Consider the following 27445-nt stretch of genomic DNA (forward strand, 5'->3'; position numbering starts at 1 on the left):
TCCCCATTCCTTCCCATCCCATCCCATCCCGTCCCACCCTACCCTATCCCTCCCCTCCCTTCCCCTCCCACCCCTCGCAGCCTCACCAGGCACTCGCGGCTCAGTGCAAAGTCTCAGTAAACATTTATTCGAAGCTTTGCCACAATACCTTTTAAGTTGATTCGTGAAACTGGTCTACAAATACTGAACTACGGAGTACATGGTTTGGATGGTCCGATAAAGGAATAAATAAAGGCATGTAAAGCTCAGTAAAAAATAAGTCTGGTACAGTTGGAACTACTTAACGGTATTACCAGTAGGATCTCGTATGTGTCTAGGGATAAGAAGTGAACACACAGCATCTCTTCAGACCAAATCATTTTTACATAAACAATTGTACAAACTTAAACACCGTAATCATGAAACCTGATGTACAAAACAGGATGTGAAATCACTACCATCAGTGCCAACAACAAGTGCTACCACAGCAAATACAACTTCTGAATAAAAGGAAAAGATCGGTTTTTACATGTGCTGTCACCACAGGTCGATGGAATTATCCAAAAAAGTTTAAAATACATGCGGATACGATAAAACCTTTTATTCCCCAACCCAGACAAAGAGAACTCATGGTCACTTAACGCCATTAGCTGCCAAATACAGATCAGAATGTGAGGCAAACCACACTTAAAACACTTCTACACCACCGAAGAGCTAAGGTTGATACTGGTCTATTTTCCACACCGACGACGCAACGAGTCTTGAGAAGCGAATCACGAGGTGAAGGACGCGCTAGGAGAACAGCACTGAGCTACACCGGGTTTGTACACCGCACTCTGACACCCACCAACCACTGGGAAAGCGCCACATCCCACAGGACACATCGGATATCTACAGGTGCGTGCGTCCGCAGGAGCCGCTCGGGGAAAACACCGCGGCGCTTCCAAAGGCTGCTCCCAAAGCAGGCGGGGGAAAACCCCGGGGAGCTGCCGATCCCGGGCAGCCAGGGCCCCTCCTCAGCACTTGTCCAGCCACTCACACAGGGATGGCATCTCCAGAGGTCCAGGAGTGGGATCTGTCCTGTAGGAGCAGCCAGGCAGGGCTGTCCCCGTGCCACCTGTTCCCCAGCAGGTCGTGGCTGTGACAGAGCTGCTCCCCGAAGTCACGGCAAAAAGTGGGAGCTACAAGGGCTGTCCAGTGCCACCCCAGCCTGGGGAAGATGTCACCTGCTGGGGATGTCCAGTGCCACCCCAGCCTGGGACAGGGGTCACCTGCTGGGGATGTCCAGTGCCACCCCAACCTGGGACAGGTGTCACCTGCTGGGGATGTCCAGTGCCACCCCAGCCTGGGACAGGGGTCACCTGCTGGGGATGTCCAGTGCCACCCCAGCCTGGGGAAGATGTCACCTGCTGGGGATGTCCAGTGCCACCCCAGCCTGGGGAAGATGTCACCTGCTGGGGATGTCCAGTGCCACCCCAGCCTGGGACAGGGGTCACCTGCTGGGGATGTCCAGTGCCACCCCAACCTGGGACAGGGGTCACCTGCTGGGGATGTCCAGTGCCACCCCAGCCTGGGACAGGTGTCACCTGCTGGGGATGTCCAGTGCCACCCCAGCCTGGGACAGGTGTCACCTGCTGGGGATGTCCAGTGCCACCCCAGCCTGGGACAGGGGTCACCTGCTGAGGGATGTCCAGTGCCACCCCAGCCCTGGGAAGCGCCACCTGCCAGGCTGAGTTTGTCCACAGGTGACACATCTCTGTGGGATACAAAAGCAGTGCAGCCACTGGAATGGGTTTCTAAAAAACAGCAAAAACCTCCATGGATAAACTAGATGGCCCAGTATGGAAAATACTTGTAAAAGGTATTTACAAAAGTTGAAAGAGGTTAAATACAATACCACATTCATGTCCCCAAAAGCGCTTTCACTACAGTGCATGTTTAAAAATACAGAGCATTTTTAAAGTATATATTTATATATATATATATATATATATTTGAAGATTAGATTGTGCTTTAAAAAAATCATTACTTCTGAATTTGACTAACGTGAAAACTGAGTGCTGGGAAAAATACTGATTAAAAATACCCAATTTTATATATACTGCTTTTCACATAATATTTTGCTATACATGGGATGCAAGTAAATATAAAAATACCATTTTTCAAGCAGCAGGGTGATCGAAATTAAGAGTATTAATATAGGAGAACTGATTTTACAAAACTATGACAAATTATTAGAGTGAGATAGGGAGAAACTATAAACCAAATTAACCTTTATATAATACTTTAAAAGAAATCTTTCTCATAGACAACTCTTAATATAGAAATGATTCAGTATTTTTAACTCCAACGTTAAATATGGACTACACGAAATACAATCTATGCAAACTGACCCATGCACATTGTCCTAAGAAAGGTGATGGAGACGCTGACATGAGCAAGGTTTGCAAACTTTGGTCCTCAGGTCTCGAATTTGACAAAACACATCAAGACCTGACAAGCTTTACTAGTCAATTCCTAATTCCCAGGTTGTTTGTTTTAGCCCAGTCCTCTGTGCTCAGCAGCAGGGAGAACTGAGCTTACAGGGAAGACTCTGTAATACTATGGAAAATGAGCTGGAAAAAGGAATTTACCGTACTTTACATTTTCAGCTTGACAAAGGGGACTATTTGTTGCCATAGTCCCTATCTGCTCACAGGAAAGATTTTAAGCTGTGATAACCCAGTTATTTAACAACTCTAAACCATGTACTTGTTAATAAATGGGGTGCAGGGGGGATTTACAGTGACATAAAAAAATCAAAATGCATTCCAACCGTGCCAAGTGCATATGAGCTTCAACCGTGTTGAACCGAAGTGATCACCAGGAGTCAAGGCCATTAACATGGATTTAAAAACAACCTCCGTGGAAATGTCACACACAGACCCACAGAGGTTAGGCAAGTAGCACACACATTTCAAGAAGAACATTAAACTTCAGCATAAAGAGAAAAAAAAAAAGGAATTTGCCCCACAGTTACATTCAGTTAAGCATCACATCCAACAAAAGCTTTGCCCAGTGGAAGAACAAGCTGCGCTCAGCTTGTCCCACCAGAGCTGGCACTGGCAGGCACACCTGGGGAACAAACTCCTGCTCCTCCTCCTTGTTCCCTTGCTTTGTAGCCAGGCCCCATCACTAGACCAATTTTTGTTGCGTTTTTTTTTTTGATGTAGCTGCTCGTTTGGACCCTATGGAATATGGAGTGCTCCAGCTGTGCTCCATCCCACCCCTCGTGGTACCACCACTGTGCTCATCACTAGGGGGGAGATGCTGCTTCCCCTCCCTGCACACCTCTGTGCCCCTGGATGCTGCTGCTGCTGCTCCCAGGTGAAACCACATTCCACACTTCCTTCCCTGAGGTGACCTTTGTTTCAGTAAACCAGCACAGCCAGTGATACCCTACCAAGCTTGTTAAGAAACGCAGAAATCCTGCAAAATAAAATCGCTTCAAAGCTCCGCAGCTTTGAAAGAGAACCGTTCCCTACACCCTCCTCTGAAAGGTGACTGGCTTCTCCCAAAACCTAATGAGGACACAGACTTCAAGCAAAAAGCTCCTATAAAACTATGATGATTTTAGAAAAGAAATCCAGATCTTCCTGAAGGTAATTTATTGCCGCTGATTGGTCCTGAGAAAGCTTTAAGCAACAATACATTTGCGCGTGTTTTAACTGCTGCCTTTTCTGAGAGAAGGTACGTGGGTCCTGAGATAAAAAAAATCATGTTTTACTCCATGCACTTAAGCTTGGAAAATGCTCCATTTGTGCAGATTGAACGTGAATTACAATTTGTCACGCTACATCTTCATTCTCTGCCAATTTATTAAGCCAGATTTCCTTCCAGACACTATTAAATTAAAGTTCCCGGGATGAAATGCAATGACAAAATGCCACACGTGCGCTTCCTCACACTGGACTGGCTTTTAAGGACTTCAGATCTTCCTTCTCCCTCACTCCCCACCTCCTGTTAAAAGCTATGGTGTGAATTTTTTGGCCTGGTTACCAGAAAATTCCTCATCTGATACTCTATGAAAGGCAACTTCAAGGCAATGAAATAAGCCAACAAAAACACAAAAACATTCACAACTCTGAAGAAAAAATATGGACCCACAGCAGTTACTTCTCAATGGAAGTGCTTGGTAGCTTGAGATTTTTTTTTTTTTCTTTTTAACCGTTAAAGTGTCAAATTTGCATATGTTTAACTCAATTTCAATATCTGAAAGACTACTCAATTTGCTTTTATAAAAACTTTACAAAAGATGTTTTTAAATGCTTGTAAAAGTAAGCGTTTTATCTACTGAGAAAATTCTAGTACTGGATAAAACTCTGAATGTACAGCTGAATTTCGTAAATGGTTTTTTCTCGTTTGTTTCTCCTAGAAGTCTAACGGCTGAGTGTTTAACCTAGATAAATTAGTCTTAGACACGATGAAAAGTTATAACTCTGCACACTTTTTTTTTGTTTTGTTTTGTTTTGTTTTGCTTGTTTTACCATGTGACGTTTTGTTGCTTTGTTAACTTCGGCTGAGACAGTGCTTTGTAGGAATCCTCCGGAGCTGGTGTTCAGTGGCGGGGCAGAGGGCGCGGCTCACTGCTCGCTGCCCCTGTCCAGGTTCTCGATCACTCTGGAAAGGCGGATGTTCAGCAGCCTGATCTGACTATCCAGGTGGTCCATCTTCTCCTCCAGGCTGCTGTTGCTGTTCCTCCTCCAGTAAAAGCCCACGGGGCCCGTCATGAAGTAGACGGCCACGACGAAGCAGAGCGGCAGCACGGCGTGCTCCGGGTCGCCCTCGTACTTCTGCAGGATGTAGACGCAGGACAGGGTGAACAGGGCCACCCTGGCGATCCAGAAGAAGCGGCCGAACAGCATGTGCAGGAGGTAAAAGAAGAATCCGAGGAAGAGAGATAAGAACCAATAGGCCAGTAGAATGGCACCGATCAGCAGGAGGGCGCGGGTCGGGTTGTTGGCGATCGCCGCCGGGCTGAAATAATGAGTCAGGTTGGAGGCTGAAAAACAAAGGGAAATGGACGGCGTGTTAATGAGCGTGGAGCGAAGGTGGCACGGGGGGCAGAAAACACCAGCACAGCTCCAAAGGGTCAAACCCACACAGGTCCTGTTTTCTAAAGTCGGGGCTAAACCTGGTTCACCTAGTTCTGCATGAACCTTCCTCAAATCACTGGCTCAGCTCCAACGATTCAACTGAATTCATTCCAGGAAAGGTGCCGAAGGCTCTTTAACGACAAACCACTCCAGAGCCTGAGGTCAAAATTCATACTGGGGTTACAGATCCCGCTTTGTAAAAGCTACATTCTAAAAGCTCTCAACTGCGTGTTTCCTTTCTCTAGTCCTGACTGATTTCCCTGCGCTGTTCCTGGCTGTGTGAATCCGTTTAATGATGACACCAAGGAACCAGCCGTGCCTTGGAAATCATTCTACACACATCCCGTAGGTGCACATACAGAAATGGAATGGTGGGGTTCAGTCTTCCTGTGTGAAGATACTAATAGGAAAAATCAAAGCCATGTGAAGCAGAGAGAGACACCACTGATGGACGTTTAAGCGGCATGATAAAATGTAACTGTTTTCCCATTAGCTTGTAAACACTCATACAGGCTGAGACAGTTCAAGGGTGAGCAGGCATCACACTTACCATCAATTCCAAGAACATCTAACAAATCAGTCCATATTCTCCAGAATGTGTCCATTAATACATCCACCCCATTCACAAACCTCTCTGTCAACCTTGAGAAAAACTGAGAAATAAAATTGAAAATTAAAAAAATCCTCAATTCCTAAAGCAACACTTTGAGACTTATTCGTCATGAGTAGAATTATAATTCACTAACCAAGGGTTGCAGATTATTTCGTAGTCCCCATGGGAAAAAACCTGTAAATCTGAATTTTTTTTTTCAACTCTGTGAATCATGAATTTATGCACTACAATTATCGTTACTGTAGGTATTTTGGAATGTAAATGTATAAGTTGGCAAGATTTAAAAAATGCACTTTATCGGCTTTACTATCGTTACGAAGTTTAGAGAAAACACTATTACCAACAACTGGTAAAGCAAACCAAAGATTCAGTTTTATCAAGCAACCGAGAGATGACCCCGGCGTCACACGCAAATGTCCCAGGTGTACTCAGAGGTCAATTGAACGGAATTTACTGTTTCTTCCTACAGCCCGAGGAGAGCAGGAGCAGAGGGATGTACAGCTCCCGCCCGCTTTCCTGCAAGTTCCGACGGCCCTGCAAGCACAGGATGCTCTGCTGATGCAGACAGCCCGGATTTCAGCCGGAGGGCTCCTCACCGCCAGCCAGCGGCCCTGCCCGTCTCCCCCACCTAGAACCACCTTCATCGCAGCGTTTAGCTGTTATTTCTCCCGGCTTGCCGCAAGCCCGGCCTCCCGTTTTCCTCCCCAAAGCCGCGCTCCGGCCGCACCGGGACGAGGCCACGGCCGCTCCAGCAGCGAGCCCCGCACCGGGGGGCGATGGGGCCGCGGGGCTGCGGCCCGAGAGCCGCCCCATCACCGCCGGAGCACCGAGGCGGAGGGCAAAGAAGCGAAAAGGAAGCGGAAAGGAAGCGCGTGTGGGGGGGGGGGAGGGTGGGCGAGCAGCAACTGGCGCCTCACCTTCTGCAGGGCCCGCACGTTGTCCTCGCCGAAGAGGCCGCTGACGCCCTGGTAGAGGCCGCTGGCGGCGCGGCGGAGGCTGTTCTGGCGGTCGGCCCCGCGGCTCCGCGCCGCCCGAGCTCCGGGCCCCGCCGCTCCGAGCAGCAGCAGCAGCAGCAGCAGCAGCCCCCGGAGCTGCACCCGCCGCGCCGCCGCCATGGCCGCCCCGCCGCTCCCGCCGCCGCCGCCGCAGCGCCGCCCGCCGGCCGCGCTCCGCATCGCCGCCCCGACGGGCGGGGCTCCGGGCCCGGGGCGGCGTGTGAGGGGAGAACGGGAAAATCGCCGAGGGAAGAACGCGAAAAGCGCACAGGGAACCGCCGGGAAAAATCGCACAGGGAACCGCCACAGAGAGCGGCCACAGCCGAGCCTCCCCACTCTGCTCCGCCCTAGAGAGGCGCCGCGTCCGCAGGGCTGTGCCCCGCTCCTGAGTGCCAGGGAGATAAGGAGCTGCTGGACAGGGTTCAGCGGAGGCCACAAAGATGATTTGCGGTTTGGAGCATCTCTTATGTGGGCATGTCTTTCATGCTCCGTGTTCTCGACCTCAGGCTCTGGAGTGGTTTGTCGTTAAAGAGCCTTCGGCACCTTTCCTGGAATGAATTCAGTTGAATCGTTGGAGCTGAGCCAGTGATTTGAGGAAGGTTCATGCAGAACTAGGTGAACCAGGTTTAGCCCCGACTTTAGAAAACAGGACCTGTGTGGGTTTGACCCTTTGGAGCTGTGCTGGTGTTTTTTTGCCCCCCGTGCCACCTTCGCTTAACACGCCGTCCATTTCCCTTTGTTTTTCAGCCTCCAACCTGACTCATTATTTCAGCCCGGCGGCGATTGCCAACCGTGTGGCTCAGCCCAAGCCTGGTAGCGGAGTAGATATTTAGAATATAGACATCTCTGCTATGGCCTTTTTCCCAGTTTTAGTCTGGCCAAAGCACTTACTTTCACATTTAGCAGAATGGCCTAGACCTTTCAGCATTGTTTTCTATTTGGCCCTGGAAGGTTTGGGCCCACATCCAGGAAGGTACTTAGGATTCGATTTCAGCGGGATATAGATGCTTTATATATTTATAAAGGGTGCTTTCATTTAGGATTTGCTGATCTGTTGATAACTGTGTATAGTCTGAAGCGTCATCTTCTGCCAGGACAGATTGGTAGCTGATGACAGGTGTTTTTGAGGTTCTTGTGAAATTTCTGGTTATCTGCCCTCAATTCCATGTCGTGCTTAAACTCTGAGCACACACTAAATGTCAGCTTCTGGGGCATTTCTCGCATGTAAAGAGCCTCCTGATACAAAAAACCTTGATGATAATTAACTGTCATGAGTGTTGTTTTCTGTGCCTGGCATAATTCTTTGATTTGCTTCCAACTGGAGTGGCCTTCTCCGTGTCCCTTTGTGCTGTTTATGGTCCAATGGGACTCGTTTCTGCAAATTTGGGAATGTTCCTGTTTCTCTGTGTGAATTTCCACGGTAGAATCCCCTCAAAATCTCTTCTCCAAAGTGCCTGTTGTCTTTTCCCATCTGTTCTTCACAGAATTCCAGAGGCCTGTGGCAGTGGCTGCCTTCAAAGGCTGTCCTTCGCATGAGCTCAGGATAATCTGGGAAACTTTCCTGGTATTTCATTGGTGTCCTGGCCTGTCCCAACGAGCCTATTTCAGGTATGTTTATCTGTCCAACTGCCCAGCTCTTATGAAATTACAAGGGATTTCACCCTCCTCGTTTAAATAAACGAAATAAGCGTCTGCTCAAAGAATACATTGCGTCATGGCATGGAACATGGCAGACCTCAGCCACACTGAACTTCTTCATGAGGAGAGCTGGAAGGTTTATAGAAAGGTCTTCTGGTGAGGGTCCCACTGTACAGAGGAGGCATGAGTGTGCTTCTCTATTTCCTCAGTAAAATAACTGGGTAAGTCTTAGAGATAGGGATTCAACAACAATTTGAAGAGTGTTTAGAAAAAAATTGGGGGCTTCTAGGTGTCTGAGTTTTAGCAGATTGCAGGGTTCTCTCTTTTAAAGTCATCATTATGCTCAAAAAAGTAGCATGGCATTTCTTTTTTATTATTCCCTTTTCATTTTCCTTTTATTTCTTTTTCCCTTTCTGCAAACCCCTTTGATTTTGGTCCTGGTTACTTGTACTCCTGACACCACATAGAGGTTGCACAGATCATGGACATCAAACGACCCAGAAGTTTCTTATTCTCATCCAGACTCATTAACCAGCTGGCCGATGCTCTGAATATAGGATTTCTTAAAAAAATCTTTCCAAAATCTTTAGATTTCCTAATCCAGTTGTTGGTTCAAATGGATCATGGTCAGGCCTCGGTGTATTGCAGAGCTCACCCTGAGGCATTATTACAAAACTTTTATCTCATAGATCCAGGCATTTCATCATTCAATTTATTCTTACAGGTGACTCCAGGTTACCTCAGAGCCCACAACGGGGTAGTGCCATCAGCAGCATTATTGCTGCTCAGCAGCTCTGAAGCATCATCTGAATGGCCCCTAATTTAATCTGAGGCAGAAAACATGATTTCATTTCTACCCTGGTATTACTATTAGCAGGCATAAGGCCAGGCTTAAAAAGATTTGAAAATGGGCAATTCCAGTTAATCTTATTCAGGCTGTTTTCCTCTGGCTATCCTAATCTAGTCTCCAAACTAATTGCAGCGGTCACTGTAGTCCTCTTAATGCCCATTTTCTCATTAAAGGTTTGTTCAGTTTTCCTTCTTTTACTTCCCAGTTTTCCAAAGTCACTTTTGAAAGAGGGAAAACTGGTTTGGATAAGGGAAACCTGGAATGAAGGCAGGGAACATGTATTCATAAGCCCCTCTTAGGTAAGGTTACAATAGTAAAACTGCTGCTAATAAGTGAGCAAGTGCTTTCCTAAAAGCCCAGTTTTATCAGCAAATCCATCATACCCCTTCCTCCCTGAGCTGTAACTGGGTCAGTCCTTTCTAAATTACACCTTTTTCAGCTCAGCGAGAGGATTTTTGGGTCCCTTCTCAGGTGATTTAGCTGCTCATTTTCTTTTTAGAAGTACAGGTTACTCTGGGTGGGAGAAAGCGGCAGTTTTGCTGCTGTTTTAAAGGAGGAAAGTATTCAAAGAAAGGGTGTTTTAGACATTAGAATGGGCTGCTCAGGAAGGTGGTGGAATGACCGGCCCCGGAGGTATTTAAGGAAAGGTTGCATGAGGCATTCACTGCCATGGTGTGGTTGACAGGGTGGTGTTGAGTCATAGGTTGGAATCGATGACCTCAGACGTCTTTTCCAGCCGAATTGGTTCAGTGATTCTGGGTGTTTTTATCCCAAAAGGAGCAATTTCGGCATCGCCTGCGCGCTGAAGAGAGCCACGGCGGAACCCCCGCCCCTCCCGCCGGGCGGCATGAAAGCGCCGCTCTGATTGGGCACACCTCCCCCTGATCCGGCCGCTCATTGGTCGGCAGGGAGGGGGGCTTGAGAAAGCTCTGCGCCGATTGGTCCCTCCTGGCGTCGGCTCTTCCCCCGTCGGCCCAGCCGCGAGGAGAGCGGGCTCTGGGCTGATGTGGGGCCAGGCGCGCCGCAGCCAATCACAGGCGGCGACGTCACGGGCGCCGTGCCCCGCGCGGGATCCGTCCGCAGCCCGGGCCCGCCCGGCCCTGAGGGGCGGCGGCGGCGGCGGCGGGCGGGGCACGGGGTCACGGTATGGCTTCGGCTGGCAAAGGCTGCTGAAAGCATCGCATGTAGCCTGCCACCCAACCAGACCAGAGCCCTCCGTGCCGTGCCAACCCTTCCCTTCAACACCGCCGGGGACGGTGATTCCACCACCGCCCTGGGGAGTACATGCCAGGATCTAAGTACTCTTTCTGGGGAGAAATTCTTAATGTCCAACCTAAACTTCTCTCCTGGCGCTGCTTAAGGCTCTGTCCTCATGTCCTGTCACTTGTTCCCTGGGAGCAGAGCCCGATCCCCCCGGCTGCCCCCTCCTGTCAGGGAGTTGTGCAGGGCCAGAAGCCCCTGAGCCTCCTTTTCTCCCGGCTGAGCCCCTTTCCCAGCTCCATTGCTGTCTCTGGACTCCCTCCGGCACCTCAATGTCCTTCCTCAACTGAGGGGCCCAGAACTGGGCACAGGGCTCGTGCTGTGGCCTCACCAGAGCACAGGGGTCAGTGGGCAGCCTCACCCTCCTGAGCTGTGACCCTTTTGGGACATGGGGTGGCCTCAGTAAAAATGAGAAATCACAGCTTTGCTGCAGTCCTGGCAAGGAGCGTCACAACCATAAACGGCATCCCGCAGGTGTCTGCTCGGGTGTAATTCTCCAGCTGTCCCACAGCTCACCCCAGAGCAGGGCAGGCTGTTCATCACTGGGGCTAAATGGTACGGAGGGGCTGCCCCGGGGTCTGAGGTCTGTGCTGGCCTGGGAGGCAAAACCCTTTTGGGTTGTGAGGGTGTTTAGGACACCAACAACCTACGTGGGTACATCCACTGGTACATGACATGTGCCTGATATGAGTTATCTCGTCCGCAGATCGCAGGAAGACGGATTCTCCAGGCAGTTTCCCCACCACGGGCTGCGGATCCCAAGCCCATTGAACCCTCTGGGAGCTGGACACTGGCACTGCCGTCCTGCCTTGTCCCTTATCTCTGTGCTTGGCAGGTGTCCGGCCATGGATTTCACACTTCCACTGACCTCCGGGCGCTGCCAAGGCGAGGGAGGCACACGGGGCAGATAGTGTGTTCCCATCCCACCTCCGCCTCCCCGAGTCCCTGAGGCTCTGGGGAGAGTTGTTTAAAAATACGCCGGATTTAAGGTCTGTCTCGAGGCAAATAAAAACTGTGGATTGTTTAAATAATGTTTCCATGGCCTTCAAATTTAATAAAGCAGTTGTACTGTGTTAGCACAAAAAATCTGAATGGCACATAGAGCAAGTATACAATCTGGTAGACGTATTTTACTTTCACAGACAGTACGCCTGCATGATTTCCCCATCAAATTCCCATTTTTGAGGTTTCCATGAATTAGAAGCAAAACCATGACCTTGAAAATGAGTTATATAAGCAGCATGGGGGAACCGTGAATCGTGGAGTCGTTTTGGTTCTAAACGACCCTTAAAGATCACGGACTGGGCAGTGAATTGCACGCTGTTAAGTGCTTTAGTAGCGCCAATTCCCGTCCGAAATCGGTTGTTGCAACATCCCGACGGTCACCAGCAGAGCCCGTTTTAATCCGAGGTGCAAGCTGTGTAGGCTGGGAGCGTTACACAAGCGTAGCTGGGATGGCGAGGCCACGGAGAAACGCGTTTCTTGCCTCATTTTTGGGTCAAACACACTTGTCGGTACTTCTTCGGACCTCTTCGGGGAAAAAAAAAATAAATGAACAAACAGTGCGGCGGTAATTTTTCGGAGATCCGATGAAAAGCGGGGTGCGATGGTTCCTCCCCGCTGCCGACGCGGCGTCTGGTGACCTTTAGAGGTGACAGCACCGGGTGTCCGGCGCGGCCGCTTCCCCATTCATCCGTCCCCGCGCTCACCGGGCCCGGCTGACCCCGCGCTGCCCGGGCCGTCCCCGCCGCCCCTCCCGGCCCAGCCGCGGTCCCCGCCGTCCCCCGTGTCCCCACCGCCCCCTCGGCGGGCGGGGCGGGCCGCACCGCCCCGCACTTTTCTCTGCGGCGGAAGGTTACGGAGTGATGCGATCCACGGCGCCTTTAAAGCGTGCGCACGGAGGAGGGGCCGCAGTCGGCGCCGGGGCGCGGTGGGAGCGGTGTGCTCGCGGCTGTTGAGGGTGCCTGCGGGACGGACGGTGCTCGCCTCGCTCCGCTGCCGCAGCCATGTCCCGGGAGCCCGAGATCATGGAGTCGCAGGTGATGTGGGAGCCTGACACGAAGCGCAACACCCACATGGACCGGTTCCGCGCCGCCGTGGCTAGCAGCTGTGGGCTCCGCCTGGGTGAGCGCTGCTGGGCGGGGGCAGGCGGGCACATCCCGGGGCTGTGGGGGCTTCACCGTGGGGCCGTGGCAGGTGTGAGGCCTCTCCGTGTGCCGCTCAGCTCTGGGTGCCCGGGCACCCCCCGGGGCAGGTGGGCAGAGAGCTGCGGGCGGGATGCTCTGCCTGAGCCTCAGCCAGAGGCCTCCGGGGCAGCATCCGCCGGTGTGAAGGTGTGTGCGGATGGGAAAGGCAAACAGCCTTATCTGCGCCCGCTGCTGCGGCTGGATGGCAGCCCGGGCAGCGCTACCTGCGGAGGCTCCCGGCGTGCCCGGAGTTCTGGGGCCGGGAGCGGCACTGGAGTGACTTGGTGTTTTAAAGGGATGTGGGAAGGCGGGATCGCTGTCGCTGTGGCGGAGGTCAGGGTAAGCATTAGCGTGATACTTCAGCAGCGGAGGCGTGGGAGAGTGCAGTTATTAGCCTATATTTCGTTATGAAGAGTGTGTGTCTTGTAATATCCAGGTATACTGGGAGGTGAATGATGATGCATAAGGTTGTTTAGTGGTGGAAGATGAAGGGGGTTTGCTGTGCATCTACCACAGCTCGTGGACTGCGGTCCCTGCTTTGTGCTTGTTCAGGAATACCTGTGTGGCTGTGAAGAGCTGTGTGGTTCTTTGACTTGGAAACAACTGGAATGAGGTCTGCTTTGAGCAGGGGTTTGGTGTCCAGAGGTGTTTCTAGCTCAGGGTGTTGTTTTTTCCATAACTGCAGGCTGTAGGTCGTGTCTCCAGGCTGTCAGGAGTCAGCGGTGCTGGCTCTGTGGGCTCAGCCACATCATGGACTGGGTAAATTTCAGTGCACGTGGAGGTCAAACCCTTCAGTTCTGACTAGTTTGTTTTATATCCTTCTCGCAAAGTATTTGGAGCCCGAGTTGCTCATGTAGCTTTCCTGTAATCATTTGTCTGATGGAGGCTGATAGGAGTAGTTTTGGCACGTGGCTTGGAGGTTTGTCAGTCCAGTATAGGTGTCAGTGGTATGAGCAGACGCGTTCTGGAGTGGCAGCAGTGTCAGTTGTGCTTCTGGCAGTTCATGTCCAGGAAACAATTCCTCACCTTAAGGTAGGTCATTCTTTTGGCTGCTGGTGATTTCCCGTTGGAATCCAGGTGTGTGGTGTCTTCACTCTCCCGCTGGATGGGAAGCAAGTTAATCCAGGGTTGTAGGCAGTGAATGGAATGGTGTAGCTGGTACACAAATTTAGTGAGAACAAATACAGTTTCAAGCAGGCTGCCTGTGTTTATGGCTGAAACAACTAGAACTCTTTTCATCCCACTTGGAAGTGGCTTTCTCTGTTGGAAGGTGGATTCCTGTGTAAAGCTAGGAGCCTTTGTCAGCTTCCATTATGTTTGCACTGGTGCTCATTGTCATGAGTGCTCTTCACAACAAAGAATGGATGCTCTCTGTGACATTAAGATGTGGACTCTCTGAGGAGAGCTGAGGGCGATATAGTCCCTTAGATAGTGGCTCTGGAAATGTAACAAAATGTAGTGTTTTCTTATTGAGCAACAGGCCTGTGCCCTGAAGGACTCGCATGCTGAAGTTTATTTGGAACAAGCTGTATAGACAAACCAGAACAAACTGTCCATGTTGTAAGAAACCAAATTAGTGGTGAGCTGTAGCTTCGTGCATGTATCAGATGATTTGGAGCAGGTGATACAATTGGGTTTTGAAGGAGGAGGTGGAAATTTGAGTTCTTCTTGTGTCAAGTCTTATCTCTGTGCAGCTGATGTGTGGAGTAGAGGATAGTGATGAGTAACTCTGGACTGTAAAAAGGATGTATAGAGGCTGGGATTTGGGCAATGTGCAGATAAAATCTGTTGTGGAGAACAGTCTTTGCCTTGTCTATCAATAATACCTAGGGGACAATCTCACTTTGATGGAGAGGGTTGGTGTGGAAGGGACAGACTGGGTGGGGAAACAGTTAAGTGGTGGCTGAGTGTGTGTAACAGTGCAGAGATGGTTTTGAATGTTTTTCTTTTAAAAAGCTGGAAGATGTCCTCCTTGTAGAAGGGGCATTGCAAAGATGACTTTTGCCGCAATTGGCTGGATAACAGGCTGAAAAATCAGAGATAATTGGTGAAAATGCCTTTGAATGGTTTAGCTGATGGCATTGAATAGGGAACAGTTGGCAGAGCAGGAAACTTACTGTCACTGATGGCAGAGATATTTAATTGGTTGCTGGCACAGCTTCAGATATTGTGGACATGATGAGGAAATGTCACTTCCAGGCTTGCAGTGAGAAATGGCTTCAATTATTCATACCTAGAACCGTTCTACACTAAATTCCAGCATTTAGTTTGAATTTTGGGGTTTGTTTTGTGTGCTTCAGGTTACTTCATGTGTTTCACGATCAGACAATCACTTCAACTGCTTATTTCCATGTTTTTAAGGGCAGGTCATGGTTTATAATATCCAGCTAGTAAACATCTTGTTTGACTTCATTCATGCTGTCTCAGTATGGAAAGGTGAGCTGCAGTCTGGCTGACCTCATATCCACTGAAAATCGGCTGTGCCTCCTGTGGCAGTGATGTTGATCCCAGGGCTGGACAACGAGTGCCTCTAATCTCTGTATCACTGAGCTATCAGAGGCCTTTGGCCCCAGGCTGGGACCTCGCAGTAAACGTCCCTAGTCAGGAAGCCTTGTTTATCTTTTGCTGTGTGAAAGTATCGTGTTGATAGATAGGGAGTGTCAACAAGCAGGCCTTGTTTAATCTTCAGTTGTATGGATGGCGGGGGAGTGTGTGTGTGGATATTGAAGGGAGTTATTAGAAAAGGTCACTGTCTGTGGTGGCAAATGGCTTGTAATACAGGTGAAGTCATCTGTTCAGGTGTCCAGGTAGACTCCCTGATTCTAGAGTCACTTTCTTTGAGCAGAACTGATCTACTCTCTGGTCAGATTTAGCTTCTGAATTGTTTTAGCCACGAATTTTCCTTATCCAGGATATCCTTAATTGTAGTTTGTGTAGATCCCTGTAATTCCCTGCTTAATGCTGACACATATCTCTTCCTTCCAGCCAACTATGATGATTTATACCAGTGGTCAGTGGAGTCCTACTCAGACTTCTGGGCAGAATTCTGGCAGTACAGCAACATCGTCTGCTCCCGCCTCTATGACGAGGTAAGTCCAGTGCTTATCTTACACAGTGCAACACAAAGAGGAAATAAAGTCGTGTTACAATCAATCATTTGACCTCTTCTTGGAACTCTGGCAAGTGATACAAGGAATTGATCTAGTCCTGGATTTCCTGGTGTGGTTGATGGTGGTGTTCTGTTGCTGGTACACTTTAGGGAAGTGAAAGCCTCGAGTTTTGCTGTCCTGAGCAGTTCTACTGTAGTGTCCTTGTGCCCCTGTTCACTCCCTGTCGTTCCTGGCTGCTCATGGGGAGTCTGCCAGTGCGCTGCCTTCTGCATTGGGACTGTGCTGGTGGAGTATCACCCTGGTTTTGTAAATGCTGGCATTCTGTCAGGTTCATGTTTGCCTTCCCTGAACCCATTTCCTGAATAAGTTCGCCTGTTACACTCTGGCTTTGCAGAACTGGTTATGGAAGCTCTGCAGTCAGGTGCAGGCTGGAAATATCTCTGAGGGAATGGTGGTGGTGGTGGAGCACCAGGCAGTGCCACAGAGTTCCTTTGCAAGAAAGGTGACTCTGCAGATCATGCCAATGGTGTCCTGGTGTAGGACACCAACATCACCCTGTGGTTTTCCATCTGAGGAAGGTGTTGGGCTAATTACTTGAGAAGCTTGATGCAGTAGAAACCTTCCTGGGATTTAGTAGGGAGGACTGGACTTGCCTTAGTGCCTGGAGTCCATCTGTTCCCTCAGTGCTGCCAGTCCTGCAGAGAGGACTGGGAAGTTTGTTTTGGCTTTTCCTGTTTTACTGATTTCTGTACTGATATGATAGATCAAGTGGTTCTTCCTGGCATGGAGCTGCTCAGGTGTCTTATTTAATGTGACCCACCCTTCAGATGAGTGAATGCAGCAAGAGTGTAACAACTTGCCTGCTTGGAAGTGTGTGGTCTGAGCACTATAAACACTTAAACTTTACATTTTCTGTAGGTGCTAGCTCAGACTCTGGGAACTCTCAGAGTAACTGAGCTGGTCTGTGGTAGCTAGAGGCTGGAAAGGTGGATTTGCAGTGTCTTACAGCTTGATCCTGGCTGTCTGCTGGAAGTAAACATTGTTTTGAGGTAAATAAAATGTTTAATGTAACAGAGTTGACTCTCCTCTTCCCAAACAGTGAAACAGTTTCTACTTCCACAGGTCATTCTAAGAAAAACAAGAAAACCTTGTGTACGCAGAATAAAACCAGCCAGGATTTTATTTAATCCCAGTGAAGGTTTGAAGTATGTGCTGTAGAGGTGCAGATGTCTCTCTGTAGCAGTTGACATCTGTGTCACTTGTGAAACGAACAGAGAAACTTCAGTGTGCAGAGCTGTGCTGGCAGGGCAGCACTGCCCTTGGAATGTCAACTTCCAGGCAGCTGTTTTTAAAGGGAGGATGTGTCTGAATTTCTCCCCTTGCTGTGAGAAGCACCTGACACCTGTTGGCCCTGTGGAGAGGCCTCCAAGGGAGGGATCAGGTTGTTCATCTGACAAAATCCAACTACCAAAGGTTGAGCTTAACTGGCAGTCCCAGGTGTTACCTGGGGAGGAAACCCTGGAGTGTGAGTCCAGCTCCTGGTGCTAGTGGAGCTCTTAGAAGCTCTGTGAAGGATTTTTTCCACTTCAGGGAAAAAAAGTTATCTTGGATCTTGTCCTGGAAAATGCTGAAAACATTCTGCTCGCTTTTCTTCAAGCTGAGGAAGTCAGAAATGAGTCAGTTTTAAGAGCAGCTTCTAATTGCTGCAGTAATGCATGTTAGTGTAAAAATCGTTTGTGCAGCCTGAGTCAATAAAGTGTAGATGTTATAACTCAGTTCTTGCCAATTGTTAGGAGCAAAGAAATCAGAGTTCCCTTTTTTGGAAAATACATTTGAAATAAAATAATGCAGTAGTGCACTTCCACGTGAGTTTTAACTTAAAAGTTAATTTTAAGATTGCCTCTAGTGATACATACACTGCTCTCTGAGCACAAAACCATTGGGTTTTTGGAATGGGATTTATTGAGGCTTGCTTGGCTTTCAGAAGAGCCTTTCACTTGGGCTGAAGGAATGCTCTTTCTGTAATGTATGTGCAGTCCAGGAGAGAGAACCTGAGGGTATAAACTGAAGCTTTCAAAAACATGACTGTAAAAAACGTTTCTATTTAAAGGTTTTGCAAAGAAATGTGCTGCTGAATCACTAAGCAGAGGGGCATTTTGGATGGAATTTAGACCTCTGGCTAATGCTAAGGGGCTCTTTACCTATCAGTGTTATTAAAGTTAATCTTAACTGTGACTTATGAAGGGGTAGCTGAATACTTTTGAGGCTTAATTAGTTCAAGATGGGGGAAGTTGTTTCAGCTGACCGTATATTTGATGATTTTTCATTGCTTTTTTCAATTCTTTGCATGTCTTAATCCTAAGTGGGGAGTTACTCAATGTAGGTTTATTGGATCCTTATTTACAGGTTGGTGGAGCCTGTTAATCCTAAAAAAATTGAGACCTTGAATAAAAAGCTGTAACTCTTCAGTTCCATTTGACTATACAATTAATTATTTGGAATGATCACTGTGTCTCTGTACCCTGTGAGTCGTGCTGGGGAAGAGTGGCTGCTCACACCTTCCAGAGAGGGAGGCTGGGCTGGATGTGCTGGCACAGAGTGAAAATGTGCTGGGTGCCTGTTTGGGCTGTTCCCGAGCTCTGTGTGCGTCCCCTGCTCTGGGTGTAGTCACAATTTTGTCTTATTTGTGTGGTAAAGGCTGGTCCAAAGGTAGAGCTGTCAGCAAAGAGCTTCCCGTGGTTTTGTTGTAGTGACGTGTTTGCCTGTGACAGTTAACAAATAATTAAACTTTCCAGGCCTCTAATTCCAGGATCAGTGTAAACTGGGAGAAGTGATTCTTGCCTAATAAAGTCTGCAAAGAGCTTGGAGCTGATGAGCTGCCTTGTGTACAAAGCTGTGAAAAACCAATTGTATTCCATTTCTCCAGGAGTGAAGGATGTGTTTTTTTCAGGTGGTGGATACATCCAAAAGTATCTCCGACGTCCCGGAGTGGTTCAAGGGCAGCCGTCTGAACTATGCCGAGAATCTCCTGAGGCACAAGGACAATGACAAGATTGCACTCTATGCAGCAAGTAAGGAAAGTTAAAATTAAAATTGCCTTGTGTTTATCTGCTACCCACAGGACTGGGTCTGATGAAACATGGGAATAAACTGGTTTGGATGAGGAGGAAAAAGGGTAATGGAGTCAGTAACGCTGCACAATCTGTGATACAGCTCTGCCAAAAAAACCCCCAAACAGCCCAGCAAAACATGCTCTGGGAATATAGATGTGGAAAATCCTTTGCAAGCTAGATGAGGTTTTCTTAGAATGTGCTCATCTGCATTAAAGCAGTGGAGGTCATGCTGTGTTTAACATCACTCAGTATTTGAGGTGTTATTTCTCATTTGTTATAAGTACTCACCTGCTGCTTGCCTTCAGGAAGTATTTTGGCACTGTAGCTTGGTAATGTCCTTCCCACCCTCTTTCTATGGCTTTTATTTCAAAAATACTGAGAACTGCATGGGGTTTAGGCAGGAGTTTACTCTGCTTTTGGTGCCACAGAAACAACAGTTATGTGCCTGAAAGACTTGAATTTTACTTCTCTGGAGCACTAAATCTCAGTCTTAATTTTTGTTGTGCTGAAGATTTGAGCCTAGTAAAATCTGTGTAAATCTAGTAAAATACACTCAAAAGGATGGCCATGATAAGACAGAGAAGAGACTTTGTTGTCTGCTGACTGTGGTAACTTTAAAAACCAGTTCTAATCTCAGTTGGGTGGGATTAGTTTAGATTAGGTGCAGGTGTGTAAGTGTTTCCTCAGGGAGCTGCATTTGGGGCTTCCCTTCTGCTGGACCTAATCCCTCCCATGACACTGACCAAGCAGTGATGTTCCTTAATAACTTATCAATGAACAATGAAGCCTTGCAGCTCCTTAGCAGAGAAAATGGTGCTGAAATCTGCATTGATTGTGTAGGTGTTAAAAAAAAATCTTAGTTTCTGATTTTAGCTACATGGGAGTCATCTTTTCAAGTTATAAATAAATTGTTTTTAAACAGCTGTGTGAGGTGTCACCTTCTGCAAGTTTATTGCTGGAGAAATGCTTATCAGTTGCATTTTGCTTGTTAGAGGTATTGAAAGAGACCTCTCTGATCTCATATATAAAAAAACCCCAATTATCAGTTCAAAGAGAATGGTGAAATCTGTGACCCAGTTTTGGTGGAGTGAGAATTGATCTGGTGAAGTCTGGTGGAAATGAGGCTTGTAACCAAAATCTGGCTTTAAAGTAGTTAGTCATCACTTTCAGATTTTGAGATCATTAGAAAAGCTGCTTATGTATTATTCAGCAGAGAAAACAAGTCAGCGTAGTTGAGTGCATCTTGTGGAGCACCTGAAAGCCAAACATTGATTAATAAGTCAGCTCTAAATGTATGTAGGATTGATGTGATTGATTTGTTCATGTTAAAAGCTAAACATGTGACTTGAGAAAGTGGAGTTAAATATTGTCACTTCAAATTATCACAGGGATTTTTATCAATTCAGTGAATGGCTTGGTTTGACATGTGATTACATAGTTCTGTGGCTCTTTTTCTTAGGAAGTCGTGGGGTGTGTCAGAGACTGCTTTGTCACAAATTCACAGGTGGTGAATGCAAAAGGAGCAAAATTATTTCCTAGTTGATTATTGTATGAGTGCTGGAATGAACAGTTGGCTCCTCTGTGGTGAGCAGACTTCCACCTGCATTTCTTTTGTGACCTTCTGCTGTGTTTAATCTCCTTAAGACCTCTTAAGTCCGAGTATTTTTTGACAACTCCCTGCTGCCAGGTCAGAGTGCTGGTTTGGGGGCCTGGCTGAGGTTTGTGTTCACTGGGGATGGTTCTCTGGGAGCTGTGTGGATGTCACAGGGATGTAAATGTAGCTTTCCTAAACAATTTCACTTGTCGCTGGCTCCCACGGTGGATCTTTTTTGTGATTCCCTTCTCCTGGGGCTTTAATCTTGGAGCAAGATCAGTGTCTCATTTCCTGTTGTTCTGTGGGAACCCGGGCTCTGCTGGCAGTCCCTGCTCAGTTTATGAACTACATGGAACAGGGACTTGGGTTGTTTTGCATCATGACCTGCTCCCTGGCTCTGTGCGAGTCCAGATTTATTGGTGTGAAAGTCTAAGAAGGCAAAAGAGTCAAAAATACCATCAGACTGAGGGCAGCTGCTCTGAAAAAGGAGCAGGGTGTGCAGCTCACCTTTCCTGTGGCATCCCTGGCATGTGTGTCTTCATGAGAAGTGCTGGGTAGTGGAAATAGGACAGGCCACACCTTTGCAGCAGTCCCACTGAGGGAAGGGACTTGAAAGTGACAGATTTTTGCTTTCATAACATTTGGGTTTGTTAGTTTTGCTTCACGAGTGATTTATTAACGGCTTATGTAACACCTGACATTCAGTGCAGTGGGGAAAACACCCTGCAGATCCCTGCAGAGGTGAGTGCAGTCCAGTTTAGTTTGTTTGCTTTGTGCCCCTTTGGCAAAGGGCAGATGATCCAAAAGCACATCAAAAGTCAGGCCTGGACATGCAGGATTTTCTAGTCACTGACTTGCTGTAATAAAACCTGAATTTGGCAGCTTGTGCTGCTTCTTAGGCCTGATGAGAAAACTGAGCAAAAAGGGAAAATGAGGTTCTTACCATGTTAGAAATTAGCCTTGGTGAGTGTAATCTGTTTACCATGAATCCTCCTTGAGAGCACACCTTTCTCCAGTGAATGGTTTGTGTTTATCTTCAGGAGCATCCTCATGCCTGCTGAACAAATACCACTGATTAATACTTGATTCCCGTTAAAAAGAAGAGGTTTTGGTTGCAGCATAAGAGGGACTTCCAAAGCAAAAAATATAAATATTAGTGAGAGCTGCTCTCTTAGAATTGCTTTCTGTTCTTCTAGGATTAGTTGTTTGTACTAGACTCATGTTGCTGTGCCTGATTTCTGACCGATTGCTTTAATTTTCTTTCCTCAGGGGAAGGCAAAGAAGAAATCTTGAAAGTTACTTTTGAAGAGCTGAGACAAGCGGTAGCTTTGTATGCTGCAGCCATGAGGAAGATGGGAATAAAAGTAGGAGACAGAGTTGTAGGTGAGTAATTTTGTCAAGGGACAGGAGGTGGAAGTTTTATTTTGAAATGTGGAAGTGAGCAGTTAGAGTTACAGAAACATGACTGAAATAGTGTTTCACAGAAAAACTCAGATAAACATTCCGAAGAAAAGGCTCTTGTGCTGCTGTATTTACATTTGTAGGAAATGCATTTCTAGAGGGAGGGAACCTGGATTAGCCTGCAGGTTCTCTAGCACTGAAGGGAGAAGGAAAATCCTCCATTCACCAAGGTCTGCTTCAGAAACACTCTGTGGAAGCAGAGGTGACTGAGACTGTGCCTCTAGCTGAGCCTTGAGTCACAGGGTGGGTCTGGCAGATTCCTCTGGGAAATGATGATCCAGGTTGGTTGTCCTGGTGCCACGGGCAGCTCCTGACACTGTGAGCTGCAGGTCTGGAGGAGAAAACTTGTCCTGGCACCAGGGTGGTGACAGTGAGCAGCTGGTGGGCAGGAACTCCTCAGGTCAGCCATGCAGAGGTTAGAATTGGAGCCCTGTGATCCTTTCAGCAGCTTACCCCATCTTCTGCAGCAATATTTCCTGTCAAGAGACTGTCATGTGTGTCTTTCTATATAAATAGGCTTTTGTCCTGTGAGCAGCTTGTCCAGGCTTGGAAAGGAGTTACATTTATTTTGAAATTGCTGGGTTTAATCCTCCAGCTGAGCTGCTTCACCTCTGTTTTGTGTGCTCTTTAATTTGTCAGTGAGGTGCAATATCCTTGAAGCTCCTTGGCTCCTAGTGTTTGTATCATTGTGCTGCTGGAATCCCATGTTCTTTGAGCAACACTTGGCCATTATCCCAAATAAGTGTGTGTAAAATCTTACATGATGCAAACCCACAGTGATGAAACTCTTGATTTGTTTTCTGCATGCTACAGACTTGAACCAGTGTCTTGAAAACCAAATTTTAAACCCACAACTATGACCTGGAAATGTAAATATACTCAGTAGAGCTCATTTCTTGCATGGGGTATGAGTATGCTCTGGAACTGGCAGCCAAACATGAGTTATCACAGCTGGTGGCTTAGTTTTTAACACAGAATTAGGGCTAATTCCTTAATTAGGTATGAACCATACAGTGAAGTTGAGAAGGCTTGTCTGAAGGGAGATGGAGATGCCCTAATTTCATCTTAATTTTCAACCTTAATGCTGTCATGTTCATATCTGACCATTTCTTTAGCAGCAACAGCAGGGAAAATGTGCTCTGTAGCTGGAGAAAACATAGTCTTGAAATCCTGCTGTGGCCCGTGCTGCTAATAATGCTGTTACACTTTTGGTTAATGACTGTCTTGTTCAACACTGCAGCCTGGCTGATTTTAGAATGTTTCTTGTTTTGGTGGCTGGCTCACCTCTCATTTAAATTACAAAGCATAGCTGATACTTTGTTTAAATATTAAAGTCACTTTAGATACTTCTATGGGGTCTCAACTTCTCTCCTATGTTTCTCTGCTGTGCTGGTGGATATCGGCAGTCATTAACTTTGCAGTCAGAGACTGAAGCTTCCCAAACTGAGTTGGGGAAGAGACATGAAGTGTTGATTGGGGAGGCTGGAGTCCTACACCCTCTTGAGGTGTCAAAAATCAGGCTCTGCAGAACTTGCCCGAGTCCACAGGGATGTAATATGTCCCAAAATTTCGAGCAGATGGCAGAGGGAAAGGCAATTCTCACTGAGGTTCGTAGTAGTAACACAGGGCATGCTTCTACTGCTGCTGAAAAATCAGTTCTTAAATAGAAAGGAGATACTCTATGAACTTCATTACAGCCGCCTAACGTGCCGTCAGCCTGTCAGGTTCTGACACCCTTCGTTGACACTTTCTCTTAAAATCTGAGCTGTTAGAATTACACATGAGACTATTACTGTTGTTTTCCTGTGGATTTCATCTCCAGGCTTTGCTGCCTCTAAGACAAGGCTGCTTTAACTTCTCATTACACTTAACATACCCCCTAGTTTGTTCAGTACAATTTATGGTTGCATCATGACAGTAATAGTATGTTGAAGCTGGAGGTGGGTGAGTGTGGGTGGACAGGCAGTGGTGTCAGCACTTCTTCAGCTTGATTTTCTTCCAGTCTTCCCTTTCCATCACTGAGAGCACTTAATAGTGAACATAATTGAAGCAGATGTGTTGTGAAACATATTTCTTCCCCTGAAGATGTCTTGCAGTGCTGTCAGTGATGCTTGAACAGTTGGGAGAGGCATAGAACACCTCCTGCAAGCTGCCCAGCTCCACACATGAGGCACTCCTGGTCTCCCACTGGCCATCTGTTTGGCAAACAACAATGACTAAAATCAGAATAAAATACAACTGGGAGGATGTTTCTCCTCTCTGGATAGGTTGCTTCTACTCTATCCCTGTAGCCGGCTTTGCTCTGTTCCAAATCAGCAGTTAAAAACAATCTGATCCTTCCCCATGCCTTCACACAGAAACATCCTCGACAAAACATCAAATGAGTTACATTGTCTAAAGCTGGTATTTTATCTATAGCAACTGCATTAGCCCTGCTTGCTTACGTGGGTTTTAAAGCCAGCTTTGTAAGAAGATTAGTGGGGTGCTAATAGTTTCAGGCCACTGTAATGTTGGGCAGGGTGGTAACTTCACTTGCAAGTCCTAAAGGAGTATGAAATGCTGGAAATGGGAGTCTGGTCTCTGAATTCTGTTCGGTTTGGGAGCTGGTGTAGTTCAATAATGTAAGACATTGAGAAGGTATTTTAGTTGCTGCTCCCTGTTTTCCTTCTTCCTGATGTATTCTCTCAAGGCTCAGACAAAGCCTAGTTTGTTGTTGATTTTTTTTTCTCCTCCATGCACAAAACTGAATATTTGGGTGCCTCTTTTTCCAAGAGGAAACCTTTATTAAACTTTATGGAGGCATTAGTTGTTTGCCTGAAATGTGTTCTCAGCACTCCGAGCAATCAGACTTTTGCCAGAGTTTTCAGCATAATTATATCAGATTTTTGGATACGGTTTTTACCTATCCTGTTGGTGAAGTGCTGCAGTGGAAATGAACACATGTAAGTGTAATCTTGGTGTGTGCTAGATTAAGCAAATAGCCACTGACAGAAAATGCTGAGGCACTTAGTCCTGAGCAGATCAGGCTGTAAGTGCCTCTTAAAAAGAATCCAGACAGTGTTTTTAAAATGCACTTGTCCTGCTTAGGGATTTCACAAGTTTTAGGTCAGGTAAAGCTTTCATTTGTCTGTTTTTATGGGGACTGTACACATTTTTATAAGTCAGGAGTGCTTCTGGGACCATTTTGTGTCATACTCTGATACTCCTGCAGGATGAGTTCCCAGCTCCTGTGTTTTGAGCCCTTTATTCGGTTGCTTTTCTAGTTCACCCAAAGGAGGAAGGTCCTTTTCTGGTAACAGAAGGTAGTTTCCACCTTTCTTACCGTCTTCAAGAAAGGGGTAAGAGAAGATGCAGAGATATAGAAAAATACCTCCTGTAGCCTTCCCCATGCTGATAAATCCTAGTTTTGATCCTTAGCTAAAATATTATCTTAAGGAACGTGGAGGCTGTAGTTAAATCTATGAGCAAACATGATAAATATTTAAATCAGCAGTGCCATTATTCCTCGATAACGCAGAGCTTTTGTCCATAGGTCACTGCTCTGTGTCTCCTGCCTGATGTTAATCCAGCCAAAGAAGTTGCCTTTTCCATCCTCTTTGTCAGCAACATTCCTGTTTCTCCAGTCCTAGACACTGGGGACCTGTGTCAGCCCACTGGGTGCCCTGAGGAGTGTGCTCGTGTCTCCAGGGCCACATAAAATGCAGGGAGCTTTACCTGCATGGCAGTTGTGATCAGCTTGAGAATCTCGGGTGTGGGAGGAAGAAAAAAATAATTTTACTTCCTTCTAAATGAGAATCCAGTTTGAATCTGAAAGACTGGCAGGAGAAGTAGTTTGTGTCATTTAGCTGTTGAGAGAAAAGGAACATGAGTCCTTACACTGCTGTGTTGGGAGGATCTCCAGCCAGAACAGACCCAAATTTTTATCTGTGATGGTGTTGGGATAAATCTGTGAGATCCCAGAGAACAGGATGGCTTCTGGGATCAGGTGAAGGCACAGAAATGCAGAGTCAGTTGCTGTGCATGTTTTGTACCTTTGGGCACTTTTGGCTGGTAGCCTCCAAAACTCAACCACCACCTCAAAGGCAGCTGACAAATGAAAGTAACGATTTAATTGTCTGGCTCACAATAATCCCAGACCTGTGATCTTGCCTTGAGGGCTTCTATGGGGAGTGGTGAAAAGGAGAATCGCTTAGAACAGAACTGAACGTTGTAAATAAGTAACAACTGCTCCAAAGCAGGAAGAGAAATCTTTCAGTTTTCCTTGCACTCTGGCCCCCTGATGATCCCATCCAAGAAATGCTCAGTGGAAATATTTGGCATCAATTAAAGAACTGCTTTCGTCACACAAAATGACATTTTGGTCCGTTCTGGTTCATATATTTCAAATTATTTAGGGAGGAATATTTGTCTTACAAGAAAAATCACTGAGATTTTGGGATACTGTGCCTTGCACAAACCTTGACCCCAAGGGAAAAATAGCAGAATAAATAATGCTTTTATGGGCATGAGCATTTGCTGCACTTTGTGCTGAAGAACTTCACTGAACAAACCACTATAAGCTGTAGGCAGTTCTAGGGAGTCATTTATATCTTAACATGGCATGAGGCTTTTATTCACAGTTGTGTGTTTTCCGGACATTGCTGGGCTTAAGTCATAATGCTGTTTTAAAAGTTACTGCTCCCAAAAGCGCTGCAGCTTTCAGTAACTGCAGTGGCACTGCTGGTTTAAGAAACCGATATTTAAATGAGGAAGAATCTCAGTTAACAGGTTAAAATTCAAGTTCACCTTTTACAAAATTGAGAAAGGATGGATTTTTTTTTTCTTTCAAGCAATGTAGAAAAACCTCACAAAAATCCATCTTGGTACCCTCCTACTTGGTAATATTAACACAGCGGAAATTGCTTTAAAGATCTGTGGTCTCAGTTCCTGTCCTGAAATGTACATCCATAAATATCCTCCTTTGAGAAGTGCCTGGCACTGGTGAGTGTTTGCTGTCCGGAGATACCTGGGGTGCACCTGCAGTCCAAGATCTCAGTGCCTACCACTGCTGTTGAACAGATTGGAAAACATTTTTATTGCCATTTAAGTTTTGCTCTCAAATGTAGAATTCTAATTAAATGGTAGAGTTCTGCAATTAGGCCCATCCTGTGCTTTTTTTTTTTTAAAGTACTTGGACATGTATTTGGTTGCTTAAGAAAGGTGATCTGTGACTCCAGAACTCTGATCCACCTCAGTGTAGTTTGTGGATTCCAGCTGGATGTTTTGATTTGTGGGCTGGATTCTGAGCAGTGCAGAGTCAGACTCAGCCACCCAGCACCTTCTGGAGAGTTGCTCAAATTGAGCTCACTGAAACTAAAATCTGACTTTCTTGACATTAATTTATTCTGTATGTCGTGATAAATTGAATTTAAATCTTGAAGTCTTGCTGCAAGCTAATGAGAGAAACCTGAGGAGCCACATTTGTGTGGGAAGGTTCCAAGGCTTGTCCCACTCTATTATTCCCTTATCAGC

At 46.9% G+C, this 27445-nt stretch overlaps 2 protein-coding genes across 2 annotated transcripts in view; one reads left to right on the forward strand and one right to left on the reverse strand.

Moving 5' to 3' along the window:
- Positions 1-107: 107 nt before the first annotated feature.
- On the reverse strand, positions 108-6849 carry BRI3BP (BRI3 binding protein). Its single transcript, XM_066199540.1, has 3 exons — positions 6645-6849; positions 5665-5767; positions 108-5020 (listed from the first exon to the last, which is right to left on the reverse strand). Exons 1-3 carry the CDS (start codon positions 6840-6842, stop codon positions 4602-4604), a joined length of 720 nt encoding a protein of 239 aa, XP_066055637.1. The 5' UTR covers positions 6843-6849; the 3' UTR covers positions 108-4601.
- A 5545-nt stretch (positions 6850-12394) lies between these two features.
- Positions 12395-27445, forward strand: part of AACS (acetoacetyl-CoA synthetase) — a 37395-nt gene continuing 22344 nt past the window's right edge. The window contains exons 1-4 of the mRNA XM_066199600.1: positions 12395-12594; positions 15642-15745; positions 18717-18837; positions 21743-21856. Coding sequence (XP_066055697.1) covers positions 12477-12594; positions 15642-15745; positions 18717-18837; positions 21743-21856 — 457 coding nt within the window. The 5' untranslated portion in view covers positions 12395-12476. The remainder of the gene's footprint in view (positions 12595-15641; positions 15746-18716; positions 18838-21742; positions 21857-27445) is intronic.

This window comes from Chamaea fasciata, unplaced genomic scaffold, assembly GCF_029207755.1.
Source record: "Chamaea fasciata isolate MVZ Bird 193981 ecotype frontalis unplaced genomic scaffold, bChaFas1.0.hap1 SCAF_18, whole genome shotgun sequence".
In the NCBI taxonomy this organism is placed as follows: Eukaryota; Metazoa; Chordata; class Aves; order Passeriformes; family Sylviidae; genus Chamaea; species Chamaea fasciata.

What these genes read in the sequence shown, in the direction of transcription:
- BRI3BP (XM_066199540.1), bottom strand. Translation starts at nt 6,842, where the DNA reads ATGGCGGCGGCGCGGCGGGTGCAGCTCCGGGGGCTGCTGCTGCTGCTG. An exon ending in ACGTGCGGGCCCTGCAGAAG is followed by an intron (nt 5,768 to 6,644) that starts GTGAGGCGCCAG and finishes TTTATTTCTCAG; the next exon opens with TTTTTCTCAAGGTTGACAGA. An exon ending in AGATGTTCTTGGAATTGATG is followed by an intron (nt 5,021 to 5,664) that starts GTAAGTGTGATG and finishes TTTGTTTTTCAG; the next exon opens with CCTCCAACCTGACTCATTAT.